Source organism: Labeo rohita, chromosome 7 (genome assembly GCF_022985175.1).
Source record: "Labeo rohita strain BAU-BD-2019 chromosome 7, IGBB_LRoh.1.0, whole genome shotgun sequence".
Lineage (NCBI taxonomy): Eukaryota > Metazoa > Chordata > Actinopteri > Cypriniformes > Cyprinidae > Labeo > Labeo rohita.
This window is the reverse complement of record NC_066875.1, coordinates 41,377,273-41,399,430: the sequence shown is the minus strand read 5'-3', so window position 1 is coordinate 41,399,430 and position 22,158 is coordinate 41,377,273. Positions and strand designations below refer to the sequence as shown.

General features: G+C 35.7%; 1 protein-coding gene across 1 annotated transcript in view; it reads left to right on the top strand.

Annotated features, from left to right (window-relative positions):
- Window positions 1-1,549: 1,549 nt before the first annotated feature.
- The window catches only part of mpped2a (metallophosphoesterase domain containing 2a), a 73,930-nt gene continuing 53,321 nt past the window's right edge, over window positions 1,550-22,158 (top strand). Inside the window, exons 1-3 of the mRNA XM_051115769.1 lie at window positions 1,550-1,689; window positions 3,791-4,051; window positions 21,611-21,792. Coding sequence (XP_050971726.1) covers window positions 3,924-4,051; window positions 21,611-21,792 — 310 coding nt within the window. The 5' untranslated portion in view covers window positions 1,550-1,689; window positions 3,791-3,923. The remainder of the gene's footprint in view (window positions 1,690-3,790; window positions 4,052-21,610; window positions 21,793-22,158) is intronic.

The following is a 22,158-nucleotide window of genomic DNA, read 5'->3' as shown; positions in this document are numbered from 1 at the left end:
ATATTGTTCTTTGAAACCCACAAGTCAAACGCAGTCGGTATGAATTAATGCTTGCAAACATTTAACTAAACCAAATGCATGCATCATAATAAATAAAAAGCAATTAACATTTTTCAATTAGCCACATTTTTTACAGCTTAGTGCAAGTCAGCAGATTTATAAACCATATTATTTATAAGGCGTTCAGATCTGAATTTAACATTTTCCACAATAGTACTTGACATGTGAACTGATTTGATTGGTCTAAGTGAGCAGTGTGGGCAGGGCAAATTATTTTCAGGGTTGAATGGGCAAAGCATAAAATCAATTCCTTGACATGGTTAATGAAACAAATTTAGAAAAATTTTCAAAGTAATTCCATATATAAAATTGATAAATAACAGTCACATAAAAATGGGCCACTAAAGTATTTTTATTATTTATTTATTTTTAAGAAAAATAACGTTTGAATTAAAAAATCTAATTTCAATCTAGTGTATGTCATATGTACTGTATATTGCATAAATGCATATGCATATACACAGAAACTCACATTATATTTGAGTTAAAAAAAAACATAATTGCATGTAAAATGACAATTTAAAAGAAATTATGAATGCTTAACTGTCTACTGACTGTTTTTGAGAAATGCTATATGCAATTGTTCCTTAGAGCTCTAAACTAATTTGTCTTTCTTTCACACACACCTATACATGCTAAGTGGCTCAGTTGTTTCAGCAGGAAAACTTGCTTTTTAGTATTATATTTTTGTAATATATTCTTCTTTAAAACCCACAAGTCAAACACAGTCCGTCTGAACTATCGCTCGCATACATTTTAACACATTTAATTGGCATGCCATAATGCATTTCCTATGGCATGTTATTAAAAAACATGGAATAACTGTATTCAACGGCACGAGCGTTGTAGATTTTCTCTCATTTTGCCCTGAAAACAGTAGTTGGGATTTCTGACATTGTAATAGCTGTTGGTTTTTTTGTTGTTATATGTTTTTCAGCACAAAATGATGAAGGAGCTGAATTTACCAAAAAGTGGCCCATTTACCTGACCCCAACCTACGAAATAAAAGACTCTTTTTGCTCAGGCGCAGATTGAAAACTTTGCAAACATCACTTCAGTTTGACAGTAACAAAGACCCTGTGCTTTTACACACACACACACAGTGTAAGTCACAGTGTCTCCTTTAAAATGTAACCTAAATAAGCACTTCGTCAAGGTACTTTGGGTCCTCTCAGGTTTGATTAAATCAGTGCAATAAAATGTAACCCCCAAAACAAAGGACACTGCAGAAAGACGCGAAAATAAGCAGCAGAAGAGGGTCTCTCCTCTCCACGTGTGAACGCATATCATGGCAGACTCTTCTGAGGGAGGGGAGGAGTAACCACACACACACTTACACACACATACATACTCGCTCCGCCATGCTAGTACGGAGGCTATGCTCTCGTCGCTGCTCTCTGACCCCAGTGGCAGTCCTTTCTTCCTCTACTGCGGTCTAGACTCACTCCCCCTCTCCGCCAGTCAGAGCGAGGCTCGCCGCCTGCCTGCGCCGCTTTTCCCGCGTCTCGCCGCCAGCTCGCCGGAGGGTCTCCCAGGGTCGAGGGTCCTGCCCCTGCCCGGCTCCGAGTGCCACCTCTTCGGCTACCGACATCTGCATTCCCCGGCGTGCATGGAGCAACATCTCTAGAGGTGGGCGAGAGAGAAAGAGGGTCTTTCAACCTCTTCTGGTGTGTTATGCAGCTTGGAAATGTACGCTTAGACAGGGAGCGAGAAAAAATAAGACACAAAAGGGTTAGAGGTGGCTTGTCATTGAGCGGCGGTGTCAGCGCGGCCACTCACCCGGGGAACGATCACCCTTCGCGGCGGGTGTGTTGGACACATTTACACACGACTTTGCGTGTTTTTAACTCGAAATATCGCTGATATCGTAGTCGGAGGTGATGTAGGTTCAACTTGATCTCTTTGGCTCTCTCTCTGAAGAGTGCAGTCCGCACTTGAAACATGATTTGCAGCCTTTATTTTGATCGTTCCCTCGCATTGTTCAGCCGGAAGCAGTAGAGTTGTGAACAAATAAATATCACGCGGGTATACAGACGTTATATATTAAACGCAACGGCAGGTTTTTACGCAGCTAAGCTAGTGGTTGCTAGCTAGCTGAGGTGAGGAAAGCGTTTTTTTTTACAGAATACGCGGAGTAGTGAGGATAAATATTGTTTTATGCTAAAAATGTTTATTTTTTCACAACTACTTTATTTCCGTTAAACAAACTTGTTACCTGTAGAGTTATTTGTAATTTACTGAAAGAGTTTGACGTAAAATCAAAGATTACTTAATGACAGATACGTGACAGAATAATACTGTATTTCGTTTTTGAAAACTTGTAGTTTACACAATTTCCTATATGGTAATACTTTTAAATTAAGTTAAAATAAATGTAATAATACTTAAGGTTGTTATTTGTATTTCATTAGTACAGTACTTAAGTTTTAAATACAGTAAGCATAACTAACTATAATTTGTTACAGTTGAGTGAAGAAAAAATAAAATTAGGACTTTAATTTTAATAATAATGGTATGAAGTAAAGCTACAGAAGTATTGAAAAGGCAACAGGAAAAACAAGACTCATAAATTAGACAAGACTCATAAATTATTCATCAATTAAAAAAAAAAAAAACATCCAGTTGATTGACAGAATACTACTGACTAATTCTTGCATGTCCAAACATACAGAACAAAATGCAAAAATGCAGAATTCATTTGCATCACATTTTAAATGCCTTCAGTCTTGTGCATTTTTGAATTTGTTGTGTTTAGTTAAATAACATGGATTTTACACACACCTGGCTGGTACAGTAGATACCATAGAGAGACCAGTCACTTTTTACACAGTTTTTAGGATGTGCGATGATGGGTTGCCTTACTAAATAATGACTAGTAAGCTGTCAAAACTGAATGATCATTACTGAATTCATTAAAACATGGTCACTGTTGGTATTATTTTCTTTTATAATTTGCATTTATATATTTTTTAAAGAATAAAATGTAAACCGTCAGCAACATGCCATGCAGCTTCTACAGTAAATATGTTATGATGGCTTTTAAAGTAAGTGAATGAAAGTTGTTTTGAGAGTTAGATGAAGTAGTTAAGAGAAGGTCGCGGTTAACTGTCCCTCCAGATGGCAAAAGAGCTGTTGACTCGCTGCTCATTTTTGTGTTTCTCAGCTTTTTCTAATATGTTTTGTTTTCAACTCTGTTGGTCAGTTTTTGTTATCAGTTTGAGGTTTGGATCATGGTACTGTTATATATATATATATTCATCTGTCATTAGACATTGTGCTGGAAGTTTTGGTTGTGTTTGCAACTGGAGTTTGCGTTGTTGGGTTTGGAGGAGATTCTCATTTTAAAGTTGTTTTTATCACAATTTTTTTACAGAGGAAATAATATGAAAATTAGGCAGATGTATTCTTGAAAATAAAATTGATATGCACTGTAAATAAAACAAAAAAAACTAAATTTGTTGTTTGTCATGTAGTAACATCTAAAACTATTTTTTATTTGTTTAACAAGTAAATTAATTTTACATTCATATAAAGGATTAAAACACTTCAGTAAGGTAATAGACTTTCCACAAAGCAAATGCTCCACATAATTAAAATCTTCTGCAACACAAATGCAGTTATTTAGTTTTCAAGGCTCCCCTTGTTTCACCGTCTCCATATTACTCATATAGTCATTCTATGCAATTGATTTATCATCATAATCTTTTTTTCTATCACTCTTTCTTCACAGATAGTATCTCGTCCTCTATCTCGGCGCTATCAAGGGTTCTTTTCCTCGTTTAAGTGGTGGTTCTGAAGGATGCTGACTGCGTGGGTCGCTCCAGGGTCCTGGTGAAGTGTCTCATGTGCCACGTGGAGAAAGAATGGCCCACGGTATGCCGTCACAAGGCAAAGTGACCATCTCGGTGGACGAGTACAGCTCCAACCCCACGCAGGCCTTCACCCACTACAACATTAACCAGAGCCGCTTTCAACCGCCACACGTGCACATGTGAGTAATGAGGGACAATGCACAGATATACATACAGTTCGGTTTGGCTTTTTTTTTATGCTTTCCGTTTATGGTTGCGAAATTAAGAAATGCATCAATTTGTATGTTTTTTCTAATCTGTCAGGCTCGCAGTATCACAGAGCCTTATATGTCTAACGTGGTGTTTGTTCCTGAATAAGCAAACTTTGTAATAGGTTTGGACTGCATCAGACACAAGATACCTTTAATAGCATAATGGCCTATGCGGGTCAGACAGAAATAGATAGTCACTATTACGATTTTCAGGCTCTTGGTTTTTATATCGACCTCAGCTGCGGCACAATATTACATATTTCAGGTGAAACATACACCGAACTCTTTGTCAAATACATTTTCATGCACTACATTATGTGCAATTTAAAACCGGATTGTTCGCTCCACATGTAGTGGTTTGTGGTTTGGAGGGGAAAAGTCCTCGGAGCACACATGCTTTTTGAGCATTATTCGTTTTTGGCTAAAATCTTCCAGACTGATGTTAAAATGACTACTGTAGCATGCTGGTGTTCTTACAAAAGCTTTTACGTAATTTAAATTCTTATTGTCCATTTGATAGCCTGATAATTTTGAATGATTCATTCAGTTAAAGTATAAACCGAGCCATTTTTACACAAGCAAGTGTTTCTGAGCTGTAACATGATGAAGATTAAAAAGGCTGCATCATTATTTAAAGCCACTGGTGTTTGCATCACCCGTGGTTTAACGTACCGAGGCCGGTGATTCCTCTCTAGTCGCAGCTCTGCTTCGTCCACTGCCTTCTCCTTAATCACCTCCCTGCTTAAAGAGCGGTGTGTTCTGGGAAAGCAAAGGCTTGTTTAGATTGGGGAGATAATGATCGTGTTTACTAGAGGCTTGCGTCGCTGGACATAAACACACACAACTGCACATTCATTTGAAGAAACGGGGGACATTTAGAAAAAGCCTTTTTTGTGATGTTTTGGGTTTTTAGTCAGGATGCACTGTGATTTGCTTTACTTTAAAGCTGCATCTGTCTGATCTGCCCATTAAAGTTGGCCTGAAATAAAAATTCAATTAAAAAAATAAAACACTACCTGTGGTTGCCTGAACTTTACTGTAAAAAACACAGTAGCACATTCTCAGTTTTACAGTAGACAGTGTATATTTTATTAACTGTAATAATGTTAATTGAAATGTGACCCTGGACCACAAAACCAGTCATAAGGGACCGTTTTTTAAAATTAAGGTTTATGCATTAATAATAAGCTTTCCATTGGTGTATGTTTGTTATGATGGGACAATATTTGGCTGCGGTACAACTGTTTGAAAATCTGAGGGTACAAAAAAAATCTAAATATTGAGAAAATCGTCCAAATTAAGTTCTTAGCAATGCATATTACTAATCAAAAATAAGTTGAAACACATTTACGATAGGTAATTTACAAAATATCTTCATGGAACATGATCTTTACTTAATATCCTAATGTATTTTTGGCTATTGCTACAAATATACCCGTGCTACTTAAGACTGGTTTTGTAGTCCAGGGTCACAAATCTGTTTTTTTACCTTGATAATATACTGACAACAACCTTAAAAACACATGGTAAAAAGAATATGTAATGTAAAACCCTAATGTGCATAACTAATAAGAAAAAAACATTTTTTCACTGTAAATTATAAGGTGACGTTCTTTTTCACTTCCAAAAGCTCTACATTTAACAGTATTTTACTGTAAATTGCATGAAACATCTCATTAGAGCTACAGTTTATCACTATTGAGCAAGGGAACGCTTTACAGTTAAAATTATAATCATTTTGTCTAGTCAATTCTTAGATTACTTGGAAAACATTTTCTTTACAGTGAGTTGTGATTGGTCCTTTAACCACATTAAAATCATTGCTAGTGTTTTAGAATCTAAAATACTGAATTGTTAATTGATCTTTCTTGTATTTATTTGCATACTGCATTTGTTTTTCTTTTCTTGTGCTTATATGCATATCAAATTGTGATTGGCCTTTTTTTGTGCGTTTATTTAACCGCATAGCCATGTTTATTCTCACATAAAATTTCTGATGTTAAGTTTAAAAAACAACTTACCCTATTTTTGCAGTGTGAACTGATGTTTGAAACCTGTTTTATATCAGTAACACGTTTCCTCTTGAACGGATATGCAAGAAGAAAAATATGTAGGGTAGGATTTGCTTTTATCCATTGGGAGTTGTTCTTTGTGGCAGTTCCACACTAGAGTTTGCAGTGAATTTTACAAGACTAGCTATAAAGCAAAGATGCTTCAAGGAAAGATTATAAATATTTTTTTCCTTGGAATAATGCATATAGATGAATTGTGCACCATACCAGTAGCATGTTTTAACAAATAGCCTCAGTTTGGAATTCACATTCACTTCTTGCAGGCAACGAGTAGGTGGTTTAGCAGGGAATTTCGTAACGCTACGCAGTAGATGGCGTGTGTTCGACGATCGTGGCCGTGACCCAGTTATGCACATGGCCCCTGCACATCGACAGCAATTACCCTCGTTAAGGCCCGCCAACATGACCTTAGGAGTCAGAGGAAGATTTAGGAAGAAACGTTGTTCCTCTGTGCAGCACTCTGGCCAAGATTTAGCACGTTTGTCAGTTTTGCTTCCCTCCTCTTTCTTTTAGGCACCTATTTGTTTTTTTTCCCCCTTTTGTAAGCATGGAGCATATTCATAGCAACAGAAAGCATATGCTCTGGTGCTAGTCATGTCATGTCAGCTAGTGGAGCTTGTGTGATTCTTGGGCGACTGATCTGTGGAAAGGAAAAGCTGAGCACGCCGTTTAACAATATCTAAAGCTGACATGATTTCTGCGGTGATTTATTTATTCTTTAACTTTAAATTATACACTGCTTAAAAGGCAGCAATCAGTTAAAACTCTTCTCAGTTTCTACTATATGTTTAGTTCAAATTTCTTATCAAACTAATATTGAATTTTTGAGTAAGAAAGTGTCTCATATTTGCATTATTTTGCTTTTTTTTTAGAATCTTGACAGTGTTTCAAAATCTAAAATACTAAACTGTGATTGGATATTTCTTGCATTTATCTGCATACAGCATTGCAATTGGTCTTCTTTCTTGTGCTTATTTGCATATTCAGTTGTGATTGGTCTATTTAACCACATTGGTCTATTTAACTCATGTATTTAACTCAGTGACAAATTACTGATGCAAAGGGCTGGATGATATGGTCAACATTTACACACAATATATTATCACAATATATTTATTAATTTTGGTCAATTATGATATAATTCCGATATTGATATGAACATTATTTAAAAAAAAGCCTCTGAAAAACTGCAAAAAATGCCCACAACAGATGTCTATACCTACAAACTTCTGAAACATGAATTGCCAAATTTTTAACCAAATTAAAAACATTGATAGTGTTTCGGAATCTAAAATACTGAATTGGTAATTGGATCTTTCTTGCATTTATCTGCATACAGCATTGCAATTGGTCTTCTTTCTTGTGCTTATTTGCATATAGAGTTGTGATTGGTCTATTCTTTCTTGTGTCTTTTTAACCACATTAAAAACGTTGAAAGTGTTTCGGAATCTAAAATACTGAATTGGTAATTGGATCTTTCTTGCATTTATTTGCATACAGCATTGCAATTGGTCTTCATTCTAGTGCTTATTTGCATATTAAATTGCAATTGGTCTATTTTTTTCTAGTGTCTATTTAACCACATTAAAAACGTTCATAGTGTTTCAGAATCTAAAATACAGAATTGTTATTGAATCTTTCTTGCATTTATTTGCATCCTGTATTGCAGTTGGTTTTCTTTCTTGTGCTTATTTGCATATTAAATTGTGATTGGTCCTTTCTTTTTTGCGTCTATTTAACCACATAACTATTTTGCACTTAAGTTAACATTATGTTATATGTATATTCTCAGTGACAAATTACTGATGCAAAGTAGGGCTGGGCAATATGGTCAAAATTTATATCACACTACGCTTCCTCATTTCGGTCAATATAATATAATTCCAATATCGATATGAACATTATTTAAAAAAAAAAAAAGCCTCCGAAAAACTGTGAAGAATGCCCACAACAGATGTGTATACCTTCAAACTTCTGAAACATGAATTACCAGACTTTTAGCCAAATTAAAAACATTGATAGTGTTTCGGAATCTAAAATACTGAATTGTGATTGGATCTTTCTTGCATTTATCTGCATGCAGCATTGCAATTGGTCTTCTTTCTTGTGCTTATTTGCATATAGAGTTGTGATTGGTCTATTCTTTCTTGTCTTTTTAACCACATTAAAAATGTTCATAGTGTTTTAGAATCTAAAATACAGAATTGTTATGGGATCTTTCTAGTATTTATCTGCATGCAGCATTGCAATTGGTCTTCTTTCTTGTGCTTATTTGCATATTCAATTGTGATTGTTCCTTTCCTTTTTGCGTCTATTTAACTACATAGATGTTTTTGCTCTTAAGTTAACATTGTTATGTGTGACAAATTACTGATGCAGAGTAGGGCTGGACGGTTCGGCCAAAATTTATATCACAGTTATGTTTTTTAATTTCGGTCAATATGATATAATTTCGATATTGATATGAAGCATCAGAGAAACTCCCAAGAATGCCCAGAACAGATGTCTGTCTACAAATGTCTGAAAAATTAATTGCCAAGTCTATAAAACCTCCTTCTATAAAACTATATAATATTTTTTTTAAAAAGCACAAATAAATGGTATCTTTTATTTGTATTCACCTTTAATTTAGCCTTAAATGTGAAATCACTGTTAAATAAATCTAAGACTCTCAGATTTACCTTATTAATATTAATATCTAAAATAAAACTATAACATAGGCTGATTATTCTTATAGATTGAAACAAAAGAGCTTCAGCCAGGATAAAGAATATGAAAAGTATGAAAAGAGTTGCTGCAGAAAACAGTGAGGAACAGTTTAAATACCAATTTACCTAAAGCTTTTGCTGCCATGTAAGCACTGCTAGTTGAGTCTAGTTCTATTTTTTTTTGTTTATATTGTCTTCCCTTCATCCTTTTTTATGTTCCCTCTCTTTCTTTTTCTCTTCCTATCCTCTTTGTGATTGAAATCGGTTGTTCACCTGCTCCCTCATTACCCCTCCTCCCCACAGCCACCTTCCACCTGAAATTGGTTGTTGCCTCTTTTTTTTTTTTTCTTTTTAACCTGATCTAACAGAAATAACCGAGCACAGCCCGCCAGCTCCTGTGCCTTTATTTCTCCAGCTCTCTTTAATAAGAGTGTAATTGATCTTTGGCTCCGTTGCCCTGCTCTTTAATGTGCACGTGTTCAGGCCTGAACGGATGCCAGCCTAAAAATACTCGGCTGTTCAATACTTTATTAAATCACAAAGAGAAAATGCAAAAAACAATAATCTTATTTTCAATAAACGTATCAGTGGGAATATCACTTAGTTTACCCAAGTTGTGAACTTAAAAATTACAAATGCATTATGTTCAATGTAGTTTGATTCACAAACAAATGACTCTTATATGCTGATTCTTTTAATGGCTAGTTACTGTTGCCCCTTGCTTACTGAACTGCAAGTTATGATTACTTTCAATGATGTCCGTTTCAAAATGAAGCAAATTTAGTGTTTGTGAATTCAATCCCTATCATTGCATGCTTGGTTGTCTATAAGATAAATATTTGCATCAGTTTTTAAAATAAATTATATTTTAACTTTGATCATATATTTAGTTAATTAAAGCAGAATATGAAATTAATTAATTATAAAGATATAAAAATACAATTCTGTTCTAAACATCGTCTAAAGTCAGCAAGACTGAATTATCCTTCTCTTTCCCCCTTCATCCTTTTTTCTCTGATCGTCTCCCTTTAGCCTTGTTAATTTCTCAACCTTTGAATAATTAAAATGCTCATAAAAGTGCGAAGCGTTTAAGAATTTTAACTCGACGTTCATTTCATCCCAGCCACGGGGAAGAAAAGGGTCTTCATATCAAGCTAAACAAATGCAGCATGCTTTCTAGCGCACAAACAAACCACAGACTTTTGTATCCGCTTTGAATCCAGTGTTGTTTGAATTACGTCATGTATTTATTTTGTCATTGGACAAGCGAAAGAAGGATATTGTTGCTTTATGAAGCCTGTTTCTTTTTTCATTTAAGAAAAATCGTTGATGAAAGGCATGCAGAAGATTCTTCTTCTAAAAGAGGATATGGAGACTAGTCGGATGCATTGACGTGCTGTGTACGAGCAGGTTTTACCACTGCTGTCTTAGAGATTTATGTTCGGCACGTTTACGTTGCCTTTCTAAAGCATGTGAGTGACAAACGACAGGAATCGAGTGCAGTACATACATTTGTGTGCGCATCCGTATGCGATGCGTGTAATGGAAGTGCATGGGATTGAAAATATTGGAACTAGCGGGGCTTTACGTGGACTGTAATTGCGGTAAGCACTCTAGCCGGTCTTCATAATGCAGACGTCCTGCAGAATTAAATCAGAACTCTCTTTCGTTCCGGCGGTTCCTCCGAAAGGCCTCCGAAACTCTCTATTCCGGGGGATCTGTTTTAGTTTGTGTGTGTGTGGGAGGGTCACACAGGACTTCCCGAGGCCTTTGAAATGAGAGAACCCTTGATTAAACTCACACAGCTTCTGTCCGCCGAGGCAGCCACTGCACAAGGTCACGGGGGTCAAGTGACAATTGACATTGGGCAGGTCTGGGACCTGTATGTTTGAAGTTTTTTTTTTTTTAAACTTCAGCACAGGCGACCATGTACTTTTTCCTTGCAGACAAACGGCACTGTGGCCAGTGTAGAGAGACAGAGAGAGGTGAAGATCCTGCTAAATCGATTGGCTAAAATTTTCCACTTCTGTCGCAGATAAAGGACGTCTGACTTGCTGGTTCTGAATAGATTATTCGTTAAGATTAGACTGGCCTCGTACTCTGCTTTAGATGTCATGGTGGACTGCACTGCATGCTCTGTAACATTTCCTTCAGTTGGTTTCTGTAAGATTGAAGGAATCTGCCAGGATGAACTGTTTCAGCTGCGCAGACTGCACTGTTTAAAACATTATGTGCTTAGCTCACCAAGGCTGCATTTATGTGATCAGTAAAAACTGTGATATTGTGAAATATTATTACAATGTAAAATAGCGGTTTTCTATTTTAATCCATTTTGAAATGTAATTTATTCCTGTGATGCAAAGCTGAATTTTCAGCATCATTACTCCAATTTTCAGTGTCACATGATCCTTCAGAAATCATTCTATTTGCTTCAATTTGCAATTTGTTAAATATTGAAAACAGTTGTTCTGCTTAATAATTTTTGTGGAAACTGTAATACTTTTTTTAAAGATTCTTTATTTATGAATTTAATGTTCAAAATAACCGCTTTTATTAGAAATATAAATCTATTTTAACCATTACAAATGTAACTTTTGATCAATTTAATGCATTATTGCTGAATAAAAGTATTAAATTCTTTCTTAAAAAAAAAAAAGAAAGAAAAGTCTTACTGACCCCAAACTTTTGAACACTAGTTATTAATGATTTTAATATGTGACCCTGGACTACAAAAGCACAGCTATATTTGTAGCAATAGCCAAAAATACATTTTATGGGTCAAAATTATCTATTTTTCTTTTATCCGAAGAAACATTAGGCTATTAAAGGAACACTCCACTTTTTTTGAAAATAGGCTCATTGTCCAACTCCCCTAGAGTTAAACAGTTGAGTTTTACCGTTTTCAAATCTATTCAGCCGATCTCCGGGTCTGGCGGTAGCACTTTTAGCATAGCTTACATAGATCATTGAATCTGGTTAGACCGATAGCATCTCACTTAAAAATGACCATATATAATGACGATATTTTTCTTACTTAAAACTTGACTCCTCTGTAGTTACATTGTGTACTAAGACTGACGGAAAATGAAAAGTTGCGATTTTTTAGGGTGATTATGGCTAGGAACTAAACTGTCATTCTGGCGTAATAATCAAGGAACTTTGCTGCCGTACCATGAGTGCAGCAGGCGCAATGATATAACGCAACGCCTGAAAGTGAAAGTGAAACTGAAAGTGCACCCACAGTATGGCAGCAAAGTTCCTTGATTATTACGCCAAAATGAGAGTATAGTTCCCTAGCCATATCAAGCTAAAAAATCGCAACTTTTAATTTTTCGTCCGTCTTTGTACACAATGTAAATACAGAAGAGTCAAGTTTTAAATAAGAAAAATATCGAAACTCTTCGGTCATTTTTGAGCAAGATGCTAACGGTCTAATCAGATTCAATGATCTATGCTAAGCTATGCTAAAAGTGCTACCGCCAGACCCGGAGATCGGCTGAATGGTTTCGAAAACGATAAAACTCAACTTTTTAATTCTAGGAGAGTTGGAATATGAGCCTGTTTAAAAAAAAAAAAAAAAGTGGTGTGTTCCTTTAAGTAAAGATCATGTTCCATTAAGATATTTTGTAAATTTGCCAGTGTGAATATATCAAAACTTAATTTTTGATTATTAATATGCATTGCTAGGAACTCCATTTTGACAACTTTAATGGTGATTTTCTCAATATTTAGATTTTTTTGCACCATCATATGCCAGATTTTCAAATAGTTGTATCTCGGATGATATTGTCCTATCCTAACAAACCATACATCAGTGGAAAGCTTATTTATTCAGCTTTCATGTGATGTATAAATTGTTATTTTTTTTTAAAGATTAATCCATAAGTTTACTTTTATTTGAGTAAGCATAGTAATTACTATTAATAGTTAATTTTTATTACACACAATGTTATTGTCTCTATTTTTATGGAAGAAGTAGTCCACTGGAAGATGTGCAATAGATTTTTACCACACTTCACGTTATGCCTAATAACATCACTTGGCTTATTTTTTTATTTTAAAAATATGACACTTTAACATTGTAAGTGGTAGATCTGAATGATATTTTTTGGAAAAGAGCAGGTGATGAAAATAAGAAACCCTCTTGTTGGCGGAAAAAGAAATGAAAGCATTTAAAATCTATTTAAAATGTACATTTTTGAATACGAATTTTGAATAAGATTTTTGAAGTAGAGCACAACCTGTGAAAATGCAGAGTGGTTTCTAAAAAGGCTGCAAACTGTCATTTTCTAATTGAAATGTTTGTTCATGAAGTGTTTGCTCATTCATCCTCATCCTCCATCCTGTTTTTTCAGCTTCTCTCTCTGTCTCGCTCTCTCTCTCTCGTTTTTGTGCTCTCTGTGTTACTCTGAAGTTTATTGAATTAGCGCCGACAGCTGAGAAGCACAAGATAAGATAGAAATGCTGTGTCTCTCTGTCTGAAATGGATTTCATTGCTATGTATGAGGGAAGGTGGTGGACTGCACGTACGGCTTGATGTTTCTTCACCAATAGCGGTACAAGCGGAGCGGCGCGAGTGGAAAAGCCAGTAAATATTTGGCTCCTTTTGATGATTATCATTATAATTTTTATTCTTTGGCCCTGGTTCACGGAGCTTCCTGCCCCTGCTTGTCTTACACACGCACACACACTCACACACGTGGCCCTGAGTGAGGCAGATAAGCCTGAAAAGTCCATTTCCTGCTGCAGATCAGTGCAGTGGCGGTGCTATCCGCATCAAAGGCTTGACTGCAGGGCACTCTTTTCACAGCCCTGTGCCCCACATCTACAAAACACGGCCCTCTGAAATATTCATACTGTACACAGAGGGTTCAATCTTTCACTCCGGCTCTTTCTCCCGGTCACTCTCTCACCAAATTCCTACATTAAAGAAGGAATCTTTCCATGGCGGGAGAGAAATGCGAAATATTTCCTTGTAGTCGGTGCAGAGCTCCGATTCATCCTTCTATGAAGAAATTGCACGTCTTCGTTTAATGGATGTAGTCTTTTTTTTTTTTTTTTTTTTGTAGATTTGACCAACATAATATCCTTTCCGTCTGTCTATCTATCATATTTGTGATGTTAAATCAATACATACTAATTGATAAGTTTAAACATTTATATTAATGTAACATTTTTATCATATATGCACTACCCATCAAAAGTTTTTTTTATTGAATTTTTTGAAGAAGTCTATTCTGCTCACCAAGCCTGCATTTATTTGATCCACAATACAGCAAAAAAACAGTACAGTTTTGAAATATTTTTTCTATTTTACTGTTTTTTATTTGAATATATTTTAAAATGTAATTTATTTTTGTGATTTTAAAGCTGAATGTTTAGCATCATTACTCCAGCCACATGATCCTTCAGAAATCATTTTTAATATTTTGAGAGCAAATCAGAATATTAAAATGATTTCTGAAGGATCATGCTCAATAAAAAAATATTATTATAATGTTAAAAACAGCTGAGTATATTTTTTCAGGTTTCTTTGATTAATAGAAAGTTCAGAAGAACAGCATCTATCTGAAATAGAAATATTTTGTAACTGTAAATGTCTTTATCATCACTTTTGATCAATTTTTTGTGATTTTTATTAATTTATTCTACCATCCTTGCTAAATAAAAGTATTAATTTCTATAATTTAAAAAAAAAAAATAATAATAATAATAATTATACTGACCCCAAGCTTTTGAATGTTATAGTGCATAATGTTACAAAAGCTTTTTATTTCCGATAAATGCTGATCTTTGGACCCTTCTATTCATCAAAGAAACTTGAAAAAATGTACTCAACTGTTTTAAATATTGATAATAATGATAATAATAATTTAAAAATTCTTGAACAGCAGCAAGAGCAACGAATCAGCATATTAGAGTGATTTCTGAAGGATCGTGACACTGAAGACTGGAGTAATGATGCTGAAAAATTAGCTTTGTTCACAGATATAAAATACATTTTAAATGATATTCAAATAGAAAACAGTTGTTTTAAGTGGTAAAAATGGAAGAGTTTATTATTTTTGATTCCATGTCTACTTGAAAGCAGGCAAAACCATATATTATTTATAATGTTTCTTAGTTTATTATTTTTTAAATGTATGAATAAACATTGCCTGTTTTCAGATGTTTTGGTGAATTTCGAGTAATTCAATTTTATTATTATTTTTTACAATTCAGGCAATAACACAAGAATTTTAATTAGCTTAATGTGTGTATATATCATTCTTACATTTTTATTTTTATATATATATATATATATAAATGTAAGAATGATGTGTGTGTATATATATAATCAGAGGTCGCGTTAACCGGAAATTGTCTGTCATTTGACAGAATTTTTTTTTTATCAGTGATGGAAATATCTAAAGGCCGTCAGATTACACTGAGGGTGATCTATTGTACAATTGTAGCTGTAATTCCCACCCCTGTCCAATTGGTGGCGAGTGTGCTCCAGTCTGGCAGCAGAGTGCTGGATCCAGAACAAAAACGAAACTGTCACGATTTTTTTGTTATACGTTTGATTATGCACAGGCAAGTACACAGAAGCTACAACGATCTATTACGCCACATTAATGAGTGCCAAAACGGTATTTATTGCTTGAATTTCCTAATGAAATGGACAGAATTTGAAATCTGAGACTTTGTTTCATATCAAAAGTAACACAAAGCCTAGCATATTGCTATTTATTGAAAGAAAGACGCACTATGTACTGTTCATTCATCAACTGACAATGTTGAAGTCTAGCGCAACCTCTGATATATGTATATATATATATATATATATATATATATATATATATATATATATATATATATATATATATATATATATATATGTAGTACACACACACAAGATGTTGTTTTTTTACTTATTAATTACTTTATTTATTCATTCATTAATTGTTTGTTTATTTATTTATTTATTTATTTTTGGTGAAATCAGGCTATTTATACATTCATTGTCAATAGATTTTGAATCAGACTGATGCCCATCTCAGCAGTTTGATGGTCAAATACCATCTCATTTACCAGATATATTGGCCTACAATTAATTGTTTGTCTGGTTTTGTCCCCATTTTGTAATTTGATAATGATCTCATTTACATTAGCAAAGAGTAATATTGGTAAAATGAATGTTTCTGACTAACATAAGAAACCAGATAATGGGCGTCTGACGTTAATTAACAGTCGGAGCACTGCCTTTAAACCCGTAGACCAGAGGTCAGGCTCTAAATTAACCGCCTATTGACCGGACAATCATTATGTCATAATGAGTGCTGGGGGGAGGACGGAGGGTCTAACGTAATTATTCTTTCTTCTCATTGGACAGCAGGTGTCTCTATGCTATAAAGCACATTGACTTAACAGTTCCTCTGCCAATTGCAAATTGCTATATGAATGTGGATGGAAATGGTCCAAGTTAAAAAAAAAAAAAAAAAGTAGAATTTTATACCCCTTTTGCTCTAAAAATGGATGCAGTGTTCAATTATAGGGCGTTAAAAATAATCTGGAGAGGTTAAAGTGTAATTTGTTTGATGCAATACAGCCAGTTAGAACATATTTGTTGTTTAAAATACTGTTAAGTGCAGCAGAATTTTGGACCAATGAGAGTGCAGTGGGCGGAGCTACCCAGCTCCAGATACAAAAATAGAAACCATGTCACTCATTTTTTGCTGTGATTGTGATTTGATTGACACAGAAACACAAAAATATCTTTTATCAGATATCTTTAATCACTTGATTTCTTCCCATGAGGACTGAGGGCACAATGTTAACTGCGCTATAAAGGGAAAAAAAGTCAAAATAGAAATCAGCTAATTGTTCCATACCTCTGTTTTGACCTTACAAACAATTGTGGCTGCTATTTACAAATTTTAGGGTATTTCTTGTACCAAAAGCCAAAGGAAGGAAGAGAGATCCACAAATAGCGTGTGTCTTCGGCTCTCTGAAGTCGATGAACTGTGGCTGTTTTTGAAGCTTTGATACAGTTCAATCGCTCGTTGTTCCTGAAGGTTAAAGAATCAAGTGAGCGCTGTCAAATAGAGTATCTTTGAACAGAAATCAGAACGCTTTCCTGTGCAATATGACACATGTATCCAATAAAAGAGCCGCGGTGCATCCGGAGTCTAAACGCGTGTGTGTTTTATAAAGGTCTTTTCCTGCCATCAGGAAGTGTGTGCTTCTTATATCGAAGTGTTGTTTTTTTAATCATACTTTTACTGTGGATTCAAATGACAGTTCAGTTTCACATTCTTTCAAGATATATCTTTTTTCAGCCTCACACACTGGTATATTTTCTCTCTCAATCTCTCTCACACTCACATTGCTCTAATGCAATTTCAGTGGCTCCATAAGCCCCTGGTCCGAATAATCCTTTCTTTTCTCCCCCCGCCTAATGAATATTTAAAAGACCGAGTGAATATTTAAAACAATGAGCAAATATTCAAAAGGCTCCGTCCGGTCATGGCTATATTTGCGGCTGTGGTGATTTCGGGTTTTCTTTCAGAAAGCTGAACACCTTGAACAAAGATATGCTAAAAAATGTGCTTAATGTTTTAACATCCAAATGAATTGGTTTTATTCAAGCTTTCATTCTTACAATGCCAAACTCAAGGGTTTTCACAATTCACAAAAAGTGTGTTAAGAAAGTAAATGGTGTCAGTTTTGCTTGCGAAACGAATCCTGTGAGTTGCGTTCAGGTGACAGTGAAACGCTTGGCGCAGCTCGGCTTCCATGTGGAAAAACCTCGTTGACTCTAATAGATTCATATGACCGTGTGTGTGTATGTTGAAGTGTATGTGTGTGTGTGTGTGTAGGCCACAGAGTTCAGCACGCCAGCCGCTTCCATAACTAGATCTGTCGAGTCTTTTATATCTCCGTGGCTGGCCTGACCACCACAGACCACATTTAATCATATATATGTGTGTGTGTGTGTCCGGGCCTGCTTTTATTTACTGCATTGTGATCAATAACAAATATTATTTTCTGTCTGCCTGTTTCTCTCTCTCCTTTTTAAAGTGTCATGATTTTCTGTGCAGGTGGTTCATTTCAGATATGACTCAGTCGTATAAATGTAATCACAATTCAGACAAATGCATGAGCCAGTGAGCCTGTTTCTTTTTCTTCATTCTTTCATTTTTCTTTACTGTGTTTGTTCTTCCTTATACATGTATGTTTCTTCTGTCTGTCTTCTCCTTCTTTTCTGTCGACTTGCTATTTGCCATCCTGCGCTATTTTTTTTTCTTTCATTTGAGACTATTCTCTTTTATGTCCAACTGCTTAACATACTTGTTTTCCTTAATGGAATTGTGTGTGTGTGTGTGTGTGTGTGTGTGTGTGAGTGAGAGAGAGAGAGATAGAGCATGTGTGTTGTGCACAACGTCCCACCTCCCTTACTAAGGTCCTTTATATTTTTAGTCGGACAGGAGATGTAAGTGTTAATTAGAGAGCCGAGGGCTTTTTGTCGACTGACAACCCTTTTAGTAATGAAATAATAGTGGGGGGAAAAGTGTGGCTTATTGCACGTTTCTGACTTCAATTACAGCCAAGATCCCTTTTTTTTCATTCCTTTTTGAGTTATAGAGGAGAATTTCTTCCACCCCCGTCCTCATCCCCCCACCACCCTCCCCCCAAACTATCTTTGGGAAAATAAATAAAAGGATGTTCAGACAAGAAGAGAGTGATTCTCTTAAATAGACATCAAATGTGAGAATTTCTGAAGGCTGCTTCCATTTTCAGAGCTTCTGCAACAAAAGGTTCTGCTCTAGTTTTCACTTTTCCACCAAAGATGTGAATGCAAATGGGAAAATGTTTCTGCAACAGCAATGTTTTGCATTCTGATCACTATCTATCTATCTATCTATCTATCTATCTACTTATGGACCTAGAATAAATTTTATAATAGATGTTTCAGATATCAGATTTAAAAAATGGTTACTTTTATGCAGCTAGTATGCATAAAAGGACATTTAATACGAACCAGGGTCAGAAATTAACTTTTCTAATCTAGAGGCAATTTTTGCCCCTTGGAATTGATTTGTAGGGGCAATTTTATAATCAAGTTCAAGTTCATTTATTTATAAAGCACATTTAAAAACAGCCACAAGGCTGATTATAAAATATAATCCTATAATCTCACACAAAACAGAAATAAAACATATCAATTTAAAAGACTAAAGGAATGACAGACAAGCATTCTGAAAACAGAGTAATAATCAGAGCCATACATGGTATATTAAAAGGCCAGATTGAACAAGTTTTTAAAAGGGACTTGAAAATGGAAAAGGAAGGTGCAACTCTAATCTTTAGCAGCAGATTGTTTCGTAGCCGAGGCCCAACCACAGAAAAAGCTTGATCCCCTTTATGTTTAAGTCTGGACTGAGAGACTAAAAGGAGATTCTGATCACTGGATCTTATACTTCTAAATGCAACAGCTCTGAAAGAGAACTAGGGGCTTGATTATGGAAAGATTTGTAGACGAGTAAGAGAATTTTTAAAATGAATTCTAAATTGATTCAACAGGAGAGCTTCAGAATCACCTTATTATTATACATATATTGTCTTTAATGTCAAATACTTATATTTACCCAATTACTTCTAATCAGTATTTTAAACTCTTATCAATAACAATAGACTGTTTAAAGTTGTATCTAAATTATACATGTAAAAAACAGGTGTTCGTAGCGCTGCAATATTATGACAAAAATCATTATTGTAGATTTTTTGCTGTTTATACTGTAATAATGATTATTAATATTGATATAAGAAAGGAAAAGGAAAGGACGTGACGTGACGTGAGGCCAAGTATGGATACTTGGAATTTGTGCTCTGCATTTAACCCATCCAAGTGCACACACACAGCAGTGAACACACACACCATGACACTGCTGCGCCCGGGGCGCAAGTGGGGGTTCGGTGCCTTGCTCAAGGGACTCACTTCAGTCATGGTATTGAGGGTGGAGAGAGCGCTGGTTATTCACTCCCCCCACCTTCAATCCCTGCCGGAACTGGGACTCAAACCCGCAACCTTTCGGTTACAAGCCCGACTCTCTAACTATTGTGAAAACAATAGAAAACAATATAAAGTGTTTTTGTTTGGGCACGTCATATTATGGCTTCATATACAAACATGTCAGTCCATGATTTTGCCAAGTCTAGGACAAGTTATGCAAAAAAAAAAACATTATAATCACTGAAACTAAAAAATGAATCTTTTCTTTATATCGTATCTGTACTGTGTTGTTTAAGATGAGGGAATTCGCAAGCGTGCGCACTCATCAACAGCTCCAGCGTTTTCAGAGCTGACTAATCTAAGTGCCTCTGATTGGCCAATGCATTAGTACGTTCAACTGAAACATGTTGATTGGTTGTAAGGCTCAGCGGTGCACAAAACAGCGCTAAAAGCAGTCTCATGCAGTTTGAGCGAATCTTAATGTAATTCCGTGAATTGACACTTTACATTCATTTTCATGTTTCATTTTAATCATGACATCCGTAACACATTTTTTACTTCTTTGTCTTAAATTTATGGGGCATTTTTGTTCATTTTGGTGGCATATTTGCCACAAGTTGTCTTTAATTTCCGACCCTGGTACAGACATTTATTTATTTATTTTTATAAAAGGTTTATTTTTGGTCTTTTTGCTTATTTTGCTTAATTATGATAGGACAGATCATAGCTCACAGGAAGGGAAGTGGAGGGATTGGGAAAGGTCCTCGAGCCGGGATTCGAACTCGGGACACCCGTAGCGCAACGGCGCTGTATGTCGGCACGCAGCCCACAGGGCTATCAGCGCCGACCAGACATTTATAATGTTTTATAAATTCTATTCTTTTGAATATCCTGATTGTAAAAGAATCGTGAAAAATTTGCATCACGATTTCCGTACAAATATTGAGCTGAACTGTTTTCAACCTTGCGTATGATAAGAAATGCTTCTTGAGCACTATTTCTGAAGCATCATGTGATACTGAGGACTGAAGTAATGATGCTAAAAAATTTAGCTTTGCATCACAGGAACAAATTACATTTTTAGATATATAAAATGGAAAATGGCTATTTTAAATTGTAATAATATCTCCCAATTTTACTGTTTTTACTTTATGAAATTATGCAGTCCTGGTGAGCATAAGAGACTTCTTCCAAAAGCATTACAAGATCTTACTAACCTCAAACTTTCAAATAGCTTAATTTTTGATTAGTGATCTGCATCGCTATGAACTTCATTTAGACAACTTTAATTAAAGGTGATTTTCTCAATATTTCGATTTTTTTTCTTGCACCTTCAGATTCCAGATTTTCAAATGGTTGATCTGATGTATAAATCTCACTTTAAAAAAACTGACCCTTATGGCTGGTTTTGTGGTCCAGGGTCACAGGGTCACAATGTGGTTCAATTCCAGCATCTCATAATAAACCCAGTTCTTTACTGTTTCTGTCATACATGGATCTGTTGTAAATAAGATTTTTGCCACTTAGCACTATTAGGATTCTAACTGCTTTCACAGACTGATTTTAAACACGTCGCTGATTTCATGTACTTATGTAACCAGTCAGCCAACCGTTCTGTACAGTTATTTCTGCTGATTTTCATGCTCATAAAATAACCTCCTCCTTTTTCTCTCCCTCCATCTGTTTCTCTGTCGCTGACTCTCGCTCTCAGGGTGGACCCCATCTCGTACGACACTCCCAAGCCGGGTGGCCACACGCGTTTTGTGTGCGTGTCGGACACACACTCACGGACAGATGGCATCCAGATGCCTTACGGGGACGTTCTCCTACACACGGGGGACTTCACCGAGCTGGGCCTGCCCTCGGAGGTCAAGAAGTTTAACGACTGGTTAGGTAAAGAGCTGCGATTAACCACCGTTTAACCCCTTGCATCACAGCTGACCCTCACACACACGCATGCAGGGTTTAGCGACGTGTGAAGTGGTGGTGACAGGTTTTAGTGACTGAAGCTAATGGTCAGGAGAGGCTAAGTTTCTCCTTACGGCATCCGTCACAGCAGAAAGGGTTCAGTGGGCTGTGTGCATCATTACTGAATGTTGTTTTTTCTGTTCAGTGAGGAGCTCTGGGTCCTGTAAGTCGATGGTTTTGGGTTTGTCAAATCAGGATTTTATTCAAACTTTGGATTTGTATTAAAAAGAAAAATGGAAGCATTTCTCCTGTAGAAAAATGTGCTTATCTAGTCATTGTACACTACTGTTC